Below are 13,185 nucleotides of genomic sequence, written 5' to 3' on the forward strand. Positions count from 1 at the left end.
TGAGACCTCAGCACATTACTGCAAAGGTCTCTCGGCCTTGAGGTCACCAAGACTTTTAACATATCCAAGAAATTCCCGTAAGTTCTTATTAGAAAATTTTCCACCTCTTCCTAACTTTCAGCTCCTCCAGAGTAGCCCCGAGGCCACACTTCTTCCATTTCCTTCCAGCCTTATTCCATGATAATTTGCCTTTCCCAGAGGGAACTTCTCTGGAGCTGCGGCACTGGGACCCGAAGCTCAAGTGGACTTCAGAGCAGAAGCTGTTAAGCGTAGACTCCAAGATAAGCACCCGACTTGACCTAACAGGCTTCTGTCTGACTCACGAAAGCCGAAGAGTGGGGCAGTCAGAGATGGGAACAGCTGTCATCCTGAGGAAGTGGCAAGTGTCCTCTGACACCTGCCACTGCTTGTAGGCATGATCGAGATGGGAACGGCAGATCAGGAGTGTGCTGGTGGATCAGAACTGAGAGCCTTCAAACGCAACTGCCACCTGGCCCTGCTCTAGAACCCCAGGGCCTTGAATGTGCAGCCGGGCCATTTCAAACGGATCACCTGAGCCCACACCCTGCACTCCCCTCCCTCTAAGATGCTTCCCGAACAGACCAAAGAAATATAAAAATGGAGAAAATCTGTATCAGTATCGGAGCGCAGGGATCGTCCGGAAACTGAGAAGAATTTCTAGGAGAAAGTGCACTGGGGACCAGAGAGGGACGCTGCCTAACTGCCACACGTGTGAAGTGTCCAGCCTCACCACAGTGGAGACCCAAAAACTTCAGCTCTGTTGCTGGGCTCCTTTCTCTTCATTTCTAAACGTGAAGGCTGACATCCCTCTCTGTCAATGGTGTTTGGGACAATCATGTAGGATCCTCAAGCAAACCTCCAAGTGAAACCTTAGACCTCTTGATGCTGCTGTCTTTTTAAATAAATGAAGGAGAAGCTGGTCCATTTGTAATAGAAATAAGGCAAAAGGAATCAGTGACTGGGGTTCAGCACAGGTTTAAACTGCTGCCCCGGGGAAGAACTGAGTCTCCATGTTGAAATGAAAGCCTTATACTGGCTTCAGGGGCTCAGCTACAGTCATCTTCTGTTTCCCACCGCACCCCCTCCGGTGAGTAAGCAACGGCAGTGCTGGGAGCCAGCACCATGTGGACACCTGGACTATTACTTTTAAGCAGAAGAGGAGGAGAACAGCTAATATTTAAATATTATTAGGGTACCACATTAGACGTTGAATAAAGGACACAAGAAATGCTGTACTGGTTTTAGCCTCTTCATGACCTAAAATTTCTGTCTCACGGCAACTCAAACAATCAAAAAGTCTGATCTAGAGACGGGGGACTTCCTCAAAGGTGGCGGATTCTAACAGGACAGGGCTGGGATTGCCTAACCAACATCAGTCTCAATAAAAGCCTGAAAATGAACTGATTATAGTGACAATGCAGTGATTACAGTCACTGAGTATTTCCTGTGTGCCGTGGTAACTCCAGAAGTCATTCCACACAGGACCCGTGGAAGAATGCAAGCAGTACTAAAGGCTGTTTATTACTTCAAGCCAGTGGCATCTGAGGAGACCATGTATCTTCAAGGCCTTCACAAAAATGTGTCCAAGACACTCAAACAGCAAGTCTACTCAAATAAGCTTCCCAAGCAGCTTTTCTGTACATCTCGGCTGCGTCCAGACGATTAGCTGATGTTGTTATGCCCCGGCCCACAATGATGATATCAGAACCTCGTTTGCCAATCACTTCTTGTGGGCTTTTGTATTGCTGGCCGAGATTATCACCTACAAAACCACAAAAGTTTAATTAATACAGGAAATCAGAAAACCTGTCATATGACTTTCCTGAAAAGCATCTAACCCGCTTTAAATAAAAATATGCTCTTGTTCACCACGCCCCTTCTACAGAGCAAGTGAATAAAAGCAGGTGAAGGGACTCCTTGGATTGGCCAGAGACCTCCACAGTGGGGACAGATACTAACCAATTCCTTTTCAATGTCTAATTTTAGAGCATTTATACTTTAACAGCATCAAAAAACAAAGGAATAAATTTCCTATGTTGCCAAAAAAGGTTCAGTAGCAAATAAAATACAATAAAAATTGCCTCACAATTGAAGACGATTGTAATATACATCGTAGAAGCACTGTGACATGCTGTTGGAAAAGTCCTCGCAAGGCATCTAACCTGACCACATGTGTGAGCCAGCCTTTCCCCTCAGCCCTGCCAAGTGCTTAGATTACGTACAAACCCTAATTCTGTTTTTTTTTTTGCAGTACACGGGCCTCTCACCGTTGTGGCCTCTCCCGTTGCGGAGCACAGGCTCCGGACGCGCAGGCCCAGCGGCCATGGCTCACGGGCCCAGCCGCTCCGCGGCATGTGGGATCTTCCCGGACCGGGGCACAAACCCGTGTCCCCTGCATCAGCAGGCGGACACTCAACCACTGCGCCACCAGGGAGGGCCCCCAAACCCTAATTCTTAATTCTGGCTTTTTTGTTCTTTTTTTAAAAAAATTTTTATTGAGGTGTAACTGACATGTAACATTAGTTTCAGGTGTACATCATGATTTGGATACATTATAAACTGATCATCACAATAAGTCTAGTTAACATCCGTCACCTTACAGTCACAAAACTTTTTCTTGTGATGAGAACTTTTAAGATCTACTCTTTAAGCAATTTTCAAATATGCTATATAGTTTTATTAACAAAGTTGGCATACTGTACATTACATCCTCGTGGACTTACTCTATAACTGGAAGTTTGTACCCTTTGACTCCCTTCACCCATTCCATCCACCCCTACCCCACAACTCTGGGAACATCCAATCTGTTTTCTGTTGATTTTAGGTTACACGTATGTGCGATCATATAGCATTTGTCTTTCTCTGACTTATTTCACTTAGCGTAATACCCTCAAGGGCATCCATCCATACTGTCACAAAGGATAAGGTTTCATTTTTTTTTTTAAATAGCTGAGTAATATTCCATTGTATATATACACAACATCTTCTCTATCCACTCATCCATCAGTGGGCACTTAGGTTGTTTCCATACCTTGGCTATCGTAAATAATGCTGCAACGAACATGGGGGTGCAGATGTATCTTCAACTTAGTGTTGTTTTCTTTGGATAAATACCCAGAAGTGAAATTGCTGGATCAGATGGCAGTTCTATTTTTAATTTTTTGAGGAAACTTTATACTATTTTCCATAGGAGCTGCACCAATTTACATTCTCACCAACAGTGCACAAGGGTTCCCTTTTCTCCACATCCTTGCCAACACTTGCTATTTCTTATCTTTTGATAATGGGGATCCTTGTTTTGTTTGATCATATAGAAAAAGCTTTGATAATAGCCATTCTAACAGCTGTGAGGTGGTATCTCATTGTGGTTTTGTTTTGCATTTCCCTGATGATTAGCAATGTTGAGCATCTTCTCATGTGCTTGTTGGCCACTTGCACATATTCTTTGGAAAAATGTCTATTCAGATCCTTTGCCAATTTTTTAATGTGATTTTTTGTTATCGTTGTTATTGAGCTGTATGAGTTCTTTATATTTGTATACTAACCCCTTATCAGACATGATTTGCAAATATCTTCTTTCATTCAGTAAGTTGCCTTTTTATTTTGTTGGTTTCCTTTGCTGTGTGGAAGCTTTTTAGTTTGATGAAGTCCCACTTGTTTATTTTTGCTTTTGTTGTTTTGGAATCAGATTTAAAAAAATCATTGCCAAGACCTATGTCAAGCAGATTACCACCTATGTTTTATTCTAGTAATTTTATGGTTTCAGATCTTACATTCACATCCTTAATCCATTTTGGATTAATTTTTGTGTACAGTGTAAGACAGTGGTCCAGTTTCATTCTTTTGCATGTGGCTAACCAGTTTTCCCAGCACCATTTTATTGAAGAGACTGCCCTATCCCCATTGTATGTTCTTGGCTCTTTTGTCAAAAATTAACTGACCATATATGTGTGGGTTAATTTTGGAGCTCTCTATTCTGTTCCATTGATCTGTGTCTGTTTTTATGCAAATACCATACTGTTTTGACCACTATAGTTTTGTAATATAATTTGAAATCAGGGAGTGTGATGCCTCCAGTTTTGTTGTTCTTTCTCCAGACTGCTTTGGCTATTTGGCGTCTTTTGTGGTTCCAAAGAAATTTTAGGATTTTTTGTTCTATTTCTGTGAAAAGTGCCATTGGAATGTTAATAGGGATTGCACTGAATCTGTAGATTGCTTTGGGTAATTTGGACATCTTTACAGTATTAATTCTTCCAGTATATGAGCATGAAATATCTTTCCATTTATCTTTGTCTTCCAATTTTGTTCATAAATGTCTTTGTCTTATAGTTTTTAGTGTACATGTTTTTCAGCTCCTTGGTTAAATTTATTTGTAGGTATTTTGTTCTTTTTGTTGCAATTATAAATGGGATTGTTTTCTTAATTTCTCTTTCTGATTGTTTGCTTGTGTATAAAAATGCAACAGATTTTTGACTTTGTGTCCTGTAACTTAACTGGATTTGTGTATTAGTTCTAACAGTTTTTTTAAGTCTGTAGGGTTTCCTATATATGATGTCATCTACAAATAGTGACAGTTTTGCTACTTCCTTTCCAATTTGGATGTTTTTTGTTTCTTTTTCTTGACTAACTGCTCTGGCTAGGCCCTCCAACTACTAACCTGGATAAAAGTGGCAAAAGTGGGCATTGTTGTTTTGTTTCTGATCTCAGAGGAAAAGCTTTCAGCTTTTTCAGTATGATGTTAGCTGTGGTCCTGATTAGGCTGAGGTAAGTTCTCTCTAAAGCCACTTTGTTTAGAGTCTTTATCATAAATGGATGTTGAATTTTGTCAAATGCTTTTCCTGCATCTATTGAGTCTCTCTTCCTCCTTCTGTTTTCTTCCATTGTGCTATGATGACTTTCTTTAGTGGTATGCTTAGATTCCTTTCTCTTCATCTTCTGTGTGTCTACTACAGGATTGTGCTTTCTGGTTACCATGTGGCTTACATATGACAACTTGTATCCATAACAGTCTAAGTTGATAACAACTTAAGTTTGATTGCATTCTAAAGCTCTACATATTAACTCCCTTCCACAAGGTTTTTTATATATATATATATATATATATATATATATATATATATATATTTTTTTTTTTTTTTGCGGTATGCGGGCCTCTCACTGTTGTGGCCTCTCCCGTTGCGGAGCACAGGCTCCGGACGCGCAGGCTCAGCGGCCATGGCTCACGGGCCCAGCCGCTCCACGGCATGTGGGATCTTCCCGGACCGGGGCACGAACCCGTGTCCCCTGCATCAGCAGGCAGACTCCCAACCACTGCGCCACCAGGGAAGCCCAAGGTTTTATATTTTTGATGTCACATTTTACATCTTTTTATCTTGTATGTCCTGTAATTATTATAGTTATAATTATTTTTACTACTTTTGTCTCTTAACCTTTTAAGTGGTTGATCCACTACCTTTTTCAGTGAAGTTTATTGTTTCCTATGTTTTCTTGTTACTAATTAGCACCCTTTCTTTTCAGCTTAAAGAAGTCCTTTAACATTTCTTGTAAGGTTGGTTTAATGATGATTAACTCCTTTAGATTTGCTAATCTGGAAAATTCTCTCCTTCAATTCTGAATAACTCTGCTGGGTAGAGTTCTTTGTTGCAAGTTTTTTTTTCCCCTTCAGCACTGTATATTATCATGCCACTACTTTCTGGCCTGGAAAGTTTCTGCTGAAAAATCTGCTTATAGTCTCATGGAGGTTCCCTTGTAAATAACAAGTTGGTTTTTTTTTGCTGCTTTTAAGATTCTCTCCTTGTATTTAGCTTTTGGTGTTTTAATTATAATGTGTCTTGATGAGGGTCTCTTTGGGTTCATCTCATTTGGAACACTCTGGGCTTTCTGCATCTGGATGTCTGTTTCCTTCCCTAGGGTAGGGAAGTTTTCACCCATTATTTTATCAAGTTTTATATTCCTTTCTCTCTCTTTTTCTGGGACTCCTATAATGAGAATGTCAGTCTACTAGATGTGTCCAATAAGTCCACTAAGCTGTCTTCACTTTTTTCATTCTTTTTTGGTTTTGCTGTCCTGATTGGGTAAGTTCCACTGCCTTCTCTTCAAGTTCCTTTCTTTGCTTCATCTAGTCTGCTTCATCTAGTCTGAACCCCTCTAGTGTATTTTTCAGTTATGTTATTGCATTCCTCAGCTCTGTGACTAATGCATATATATTCCATCTCTGCTGAAGCTGAGTTCGGGAGCATCTTTATGACCATTACTTTGAGCTCTTTATTGGGTAAATTATTTATCTCCATTTCATTAAGGTCTTTTCCTTTTATCTTTTTCTTTCGTTTGGAACATATGCCTCTGTTTCTTCATTTTGCTTGACTCTGGGTTGGTTTCTATGCATTAGATGGAACAACTGTCTCAGCGGTCTTAAAGGAGTAGCCTCATGTATGAGATGAATCCTGTCATTCAGCCCTACCCTAGCTCCTGGTTGTTTCTCAAATCTTTTGATCGTCAAAGCAGCCTATTATATTTGTAATAGCTCTGAGTACTCGAGGGTATGCCAAGACCTATCAGTGTCCCAAAGGGGAGGGTCTCAGTCAGCTGCTAGATTCATTCTCTGATTGCCATGGCTAGGACTTCCAAAACTATGTTGAATAACAGTGGTGAGAGTAGAAACCCTTGTCTTGTTCCTGATCTTAGAGGAAATGCTTTCAGCTTTTCATCACTGTGGGTTTGTCATATATGGCCTCTATTATGTTGAGGTAGATTCCCTCTATGCCCAGGTTCCAGAGAGTCTTCATCATAAATGGGTGTTGAATTTTGTCAAGTTTTTTTCTGCATCTATTGAGATGATATGGTTTTTATTCTTCAATTTGTTGGTGTGGTGTATCACACTGATTGACTTGTGGATACTGAAAAATCCTTGCATCCAATGGGATAAATCCCACTTGATCATGGTGTACGATCCTTTTAATGTATTGTTGGATTCAGTTTGCTAGTATTTTGTTGAGGATGTTTGCATCTATGTTCATCAGTGATATTGGCTTATAATAATTTTCTTTTTTTGTAGTATCTTTGTCTGATTTTGGTATCAGGGTGATGGTAGCCTCATAGAATGAGCTTGGGAGTGTTCCTTCCTCTGTAATTTTTTGGAAGAGTTGAAGAAGGGCAGTGATAACTCTTCTCTAAATTTGATAGAATTCTGTTGTGAAGCCATCTGATCATGGACTTTTGTTTGGTGGAAGTTTTTTACTCAGTTTCAATTTCAGTACCTGTGATTGGTATGTTCATATTTTCTATTTCCTCCTGGTTCACTTTTGGGTGCTTGTACTTTTCTAAGAATTTGTCCATTTCTTCTAGATTGTCCATTTTATTGCCATATAGTTGCCTGTAGTAGTCTCTTATGATCCTTCATATTTCTGTGGTGTCCTTTGTAACTTCTCCTTTTTCATTTCTAATTTTATTGATCTGAGACCTCCTTTTATTCCCTGATGAGTCTGGCTAAAGGTTTATCAATTTTGTTTATCTTTTCAAAGAACCATTTTTTAGTTTCATTGATCTTTTCTATTGTTTTCTTCATCTCTATTTCATTTATTTCTGCTCTGATCTTTATGATTTCTTTCCTTCTACTAACTTATGTTTTGTTTGTTCTTCTTTCTCTAGTTGCTTTAGGTATCAAGTTAGGTTGTTTGAGATTTCTGTTTCCTGAGGTAAGATTGTATTGCTGTAAACTTCCCTCTTTGAACTGCTTTTGCTGCACCCCATAGGTTTCGGATCGTTGTGTTTTCATTTTCATTTGTCTCTAGGTATTGTTTGATTTCCTCTTTTGAGTTCTTCAGTGATCCATTGGTTGTTCAGTAACATAATGTTTAACCTTCACATGTCTTGTGTTTTTTAGTTTTTTTTTCCTTGTAGTTGATTTCTAATCTCATAACGTTGTGGTCAGAGAAGATGCTTGATATGATTTCAGTTTTCTTAAACTTACTGAGGCTTGCTTTGTGGTCCAGGATGTGATCTATCCTGGAGAATGTTCCTTGTGAACTTGAGAAGAATGTGTATTCTGCTGCTTTCAGATGGAATGTTCTATAAATATCAATTAAATCCATCTGGTCTAATATGTCATTTAAAGCCTGTGTTTCCTTATTGATTTTCTGTCTGGAGGATCTGTCCATTGATGTAGGTGGGGTGTTAAAGTCTCCCACTATTATTGTGTTACTATCAATTTCTTTTATGGATGAAACCTTATATATTGAGGTGCCTTTATGCTGGGTGCATATTTATTTACAATTGTTCTATCTTCTTGGATTGATCCCTTGATCATTATGTAGTGTCCTTCTTTGTCTCTTATAACAGTCTTTAAAGTCTATTTTGTCTAATATGAGTATTGCTACTCCAGTTTTCTTTTGATTTCCATTTGCATGGAATACCTTCTTCCATTCCCTCACTTTCAGTCTGTATGTGTCCCTATATTTAAAGTGGGTCTCTTCAATATATACACTAATATGTATAAAATAGATAACTAATGAGAACCTGCTGTATAGCACAGGGAACTCTACTTCACTTTGCTGTAGAGTAGAAACTAACACAACACTGTAAAACAACTATACCCCATAAAAAAAAAAAAAAAAAAAAAAAAAAAAAAACTCAATTAAAAAACATTTGAGCATACAACTCACCAAAGCAAATATACGAATGGCAAATAAGCACATGAAAAGATGTTTGGCATCACTAACCATTAGGAAAATGCAGACCATAAAGAAATATCACTACCTACCTACTAGAACAACTAAAATGAAAAATATAGCAACAATACCAGATGTTGAATAAAGATGTTAAAAAAAAAAATACCAGGTGTTGGTGAGATTGTGGAAAAACTGAATCACTCGTACATTGCTGGTGGGAATATAAAATGATACAGCCACTTTGTAAAAGAATTTAGCTTTTTTCTTTCTTTTTTTTTTTTTTTTGTGGTACGCAGGCCTCTCACTGTTGTGGCCTCTCCTGTTGCAGAGCACAGGCTCAGCAGCCATGGCTCACGTGCCTAGCTGCTCCGCGGCATGTGGGATCTTCCCGGACTGGGGCATGAACCCGTGTCCCCTGCATCAGTAGGTGGACTCTCAACCACTGCACCACCAGGGAAGCCCTAGCTGTTTCTTTAAAAACCAAATATACATTTGCCATACAACTCAGTATACTCCTGGGCATCTATGACACAGAAATGAAAATTTATTCCACACAAAAACCTGTGCACAGTTATTCATAGCAACTTTACGTGTAATAGCAAAAAACTGAAAACAAGTAAGATTTTCTAAACAAATGACGGTACATCCATACCATGGAATACCACTTGGCAATAAAAAAGAATAAACTATCAATACACACACATGCACACAAAAATAAAGTGGGTCTCTTGTAGACAGCGTATATACAAGTCTTGTTTTTGTATGCATTCAACCAGTCTGTCTTGGTTGGAGCATTTAATCCATTTACATTTAAGGAAATTACTCATATGTATGTTCATATTGCCATTTTGTTAATTGTTCTGGATTTGTTTTTATAAGTCTTTTTCTTCCCTTCCTCTTTTGTTCTCTTGTGATTTGATGACTATCTTTAGTGTTGTGTTTGGATTCCTTTTCGGTTTTGTGTGTGTATCTATTGTAGATTTTTGGTTTGCCATTACCATGAGGTTTTTATATAGCCGTCTATATATATGCAAGGTTGTGTTAAGTTGCTGGTCTCTTAATTTCAAATGCATTTCCAGTGTCCGCACTTGTACTCTCCTCCTGTCACAATTGCTGGTTTTGATGTCATATTTGTGTGTGGATGATTTCCTACCTTTACTGTACGTTTACCTTTACTGGTGAGCTTTCCCATTCGTAATTTTCTTATTTCTAGTTGTGGCCTTTTCTTTTCCATCTAGAGAAGTTCCTTTAGCATTGTTGTAAAGCTGTTTTGATGGTGCTGAACACTCTTAGCTTTTGCTTGTCTGTAAAGCGTTTGATTTCTCTGTCAAATCTGAACAAGAGCCTTGCTGGGTAGAGTTATTCTTGGCTGCAGGTTTTTCTCTTTTATCACTTTAAATATACCATGCCACTCCCTTCTGGCCTGCAGAATTTCTGCTGAAAAATCAGCTGATAACCTTGTGGGGATTCCCTTGTATGTTATTTGTTGTTTTTAATATTATCTCTTTGTCTTTAATCTTTGTTGATTTGATTAATATGTGTCTCAGTGTGTTCCTCCTTGGGTTTATCCTATATGGGACTCTGTGCTTCCTGGACTTGCGTGAGTGTCTCCTTTCCCATGTTAGGAAAGTTTTTGGCCATTATCTCAAAATATTTTCTAAGGCCCTTTCTCTCTCTCTTCTCCTTCTGGGACCCCTATAATGTGAATGTTGGTGCATTTAATGTTGTCCCAAAGGTCTCTGTCCTCATTTCATTTTTCTTTTTTTGTTTTTTTATTAATTTTTATTGGAGTATAGTTGCTTTACACTGTTCTGTTAGCTTCTACTGCACAGCAAAATGAATCAGCCATACATATGCATATATCACCTCCCTTTTGGATTTCCTTCCCATTTAGGACACCACAGTGCATTAAGTTGAGTTCCCTGTGCTATACAGTACATTCCCATCAGTTGTCTATTTTATACATAGTATCAATAGTGTATATGTGTTGATCCCAATTCCTCACACCCCACTGCTTTCCTCCTTGGTATCCATACATTTGTTCTCTGCGTCTGTGTCTCTATTTCTGCTCTGTAAACGAGGTCATGGATACCATTTTTCTAGATTCCACATATACGTGTTGATATTTGTTTTTCTCTTTCTGATTTACTTCACTCTGTATGACACTCTAGGTCCATTCACATTTGTAGAGACAAATGACCCAATTTCGTTCCTTTTTATGGCTGAGTAATATTCCATTGTATATATGTACCACATCTTCTTTATCCATTCCTCTGCTGATGGACATTTAGGTTGCTTCCATGTCTTGGCTATTGTAAATAGTGCTATCATTTTTCTTTCTGTATCAGTTCTGCAATAATGATTTCCATCAGTCTGTTTTCCAGCTCGCTTATTTGTCCTACTGCCCTATTTATTCTGCTATTGATTCCTTCTAGTGTATTCTTCATTTCAGCTATTGTATTGTTCATCTGTTTGTTCTCTGAAGCTTCTAGGGTTTTTTTTGGCTGCACTGTGCAGTATGTGAGGATCTTAGTTTCCCAACCAGGGATCAAACCCATGCTCCCTGCAGTGGAAGCATGGAATCTTAACCACTGGACCACCAGGGAAGTCCCCTAGCTCTTTATTAAGCATTTCTTGTATCAGTCTGTGCCTCCATTCTTTTTCCAAGATCTTGGATCATCTTTACTATCATTACTTTGAATTCTTTTTCAGGTAGACTGCCAATCTCCACTTCACTTAGTTCTTCTGGGGTTTTATCTTGTTCCTTCATCTCTGCCATCTCATTTTGTCTAATTTTCTGTGTTTGTGGTCTCCATTCCTCATGCTGCAGGATTGTAGTTTTTGCTTCTGGTGTCTTCCCCATGGTGGGTGAGGTTGGTCCAGGGGCTAGTGCAGGTTTCCTCATGGGAGGGACTGGTGCCTGCTCACTGGTGGATGGAGCTGGGTCTTGTCTCTGGTGGGCAGGGCCATCTCAAGGGCTATATTTACAGGCAGCTGTGGGGTCAGGACTTTGGGTGGAACTGTGTCTCCACCCTGTTTGTTGTCTGGCCTGAGGTGTCCCAGCACTGGAGCCTGCAGGCTGTTGGGTAGGGCCAGGCCTCACCAAAATGGTGACCTCAGGGAAAGCTCATGCTGATGAGTATTTCCTGGGGCCTCTGCCACCAGTGTACCTACCCTACAGGGAGCCACAGCCAACCCTCACCTCCCCAGGAGACCCTCCAAGATCTGCAGGGAGGTCTGGCCCAGGCTTCTATGGAGTCACTGCTTTCCTCTGGGTCCAAGTGCATGTGAAACCCTGTGTGTGCCCTCCAAGAGTGGAGTCTCTGTTTCCCCCCAGTCCTGTGGAGCTGCTGCACTCAAGCCCCACTGGCCTTCAAAGCCAAATGCTCTGGGGCCTCCTTCTCCTGATGCTAGACCCCCCAGGCGGGGGAGCCTGATGTGGGGCTCAGAACTCTCCTGTGGGAGAACCTCTGTGATATAATTATTTTCCAGTTCGTGGGTCACCCACCTGGCAGGTAAGGGATTTGATTATATGGTAAAAGTGCCCCTCCTGCTGTCTTGTTTTGGCTTCTTTATCTTTGGGTGTAGAACATCTTTTTTGGTAGGTTCAAGTCTTTTTTTGCCAGGGGTTGTTTAGCAGTTAGTTGTGGTTTTGGTGTTTTTGTGAGAGGAGGTGAGCTCAAGTCTTTCTACTCCACCATCTGCGTCCAACCCTGGCAATAGCTTTTGAAGTATGCAAACACATACAGTCCTAAGTTCTGCTGCCTGCAGATGAGTATCTAAATTCTTTTCTGGGAGATAGTAGCTGTAGTGAGGCAGAAGGAGAGTGCAAAGATGGTGTCTATCAGCTTATGTTCCCTGAAAACATCTCTGTAGGCCCCAGGTGGTTGCCAAAAGAGAAGCCTCAGGCCAAAGCTCCTGGACAGGCAAACAGGCCTCTTTCACAGAAAGATGGGGTGTGTTGCAGTGTGCTGTCTGTCTGTGCAGTGCCCTGGGGGTGGTAGCCTGCCAGGAACTGTCTCTTCAATTGTTAGTCCCACTGGACACAGGAACATAAGCTCCCCCTGGCCTTTAGGGCCAAGCAATCAAGGGGTGTTCCCTGGGCAGCAGCTACAAAGATCAGGGCACCAGCCACGTGTAAAAGCTCCCTTCCAGGAGATGAGGAAAGGGAAAGTGCGAAGATGTGCCCAATGGCTGTAGCAAAGCTGAGGGGGAGTGTAAAGATGGCACCTGTGGGAAAAAGTTAAAAAGAAAGAGATGCTGCTGCCAGCCAAAGCAGAGGGAGAGTGTGAGGATTGTGCCCCCCAGTCTCTGTCCCTAGAGGGTGTTCCAGCAAGCTCTTGGAGATGTGTGTTACAGTATATGCCTACCCCTCAGGCCAACTCTTTAAGTAAAAAAAAGGCTCATTTGCTAATATTAAAGTGTGAGCACAGGCTCCCTCTGAGCTGGGCCCTGGGGCAGGTGAGTCTGAGCTTGCAAGCCTTTTAAGAGCCATTTC

The 13,185-nt window shown here is 40.6% G+C and overlaps 1 protein-coding gene across 1 annotated transcript in view; it reads right to left on the reverse strand.

The window, feature by feature from the left end:
• Positions 1 to 1,259: 1,259 nt before the first annotated feature.
• Positions 1,260 to 13,185, reverse strand: part of UMPS (uridine monophosphate synthetase) — a 54,352-nt gene continuing 42,426 nt past the window's right edge. The window contains exon 6 of the mRNA XM_032631133.1: positions 1,260 to 1,783. Coding sequence (XP_032487024.1) covers positions 1,614 to 1,783 — 170 coding nt within the window. The 3' untranslated portion in view covers positions 1,260 to 1,613. The remainder of the gene's footprint in view (positions 1,784 to 13,185) is intronic.

Source organism: Phocoena sinus, chromosome 4, assembly GCF_008692025.1.
Source record: "Phocoena sinus isolate mPhoSin1 chromosome 4, mPhoSin1.pri, whole genome shotgun sequence".
NCBI lineage: Eukaryota > Metazoa > Chordata > Mammalia > Artiodactyla > Phocoenidae > Phocoena > Phocoena sinus.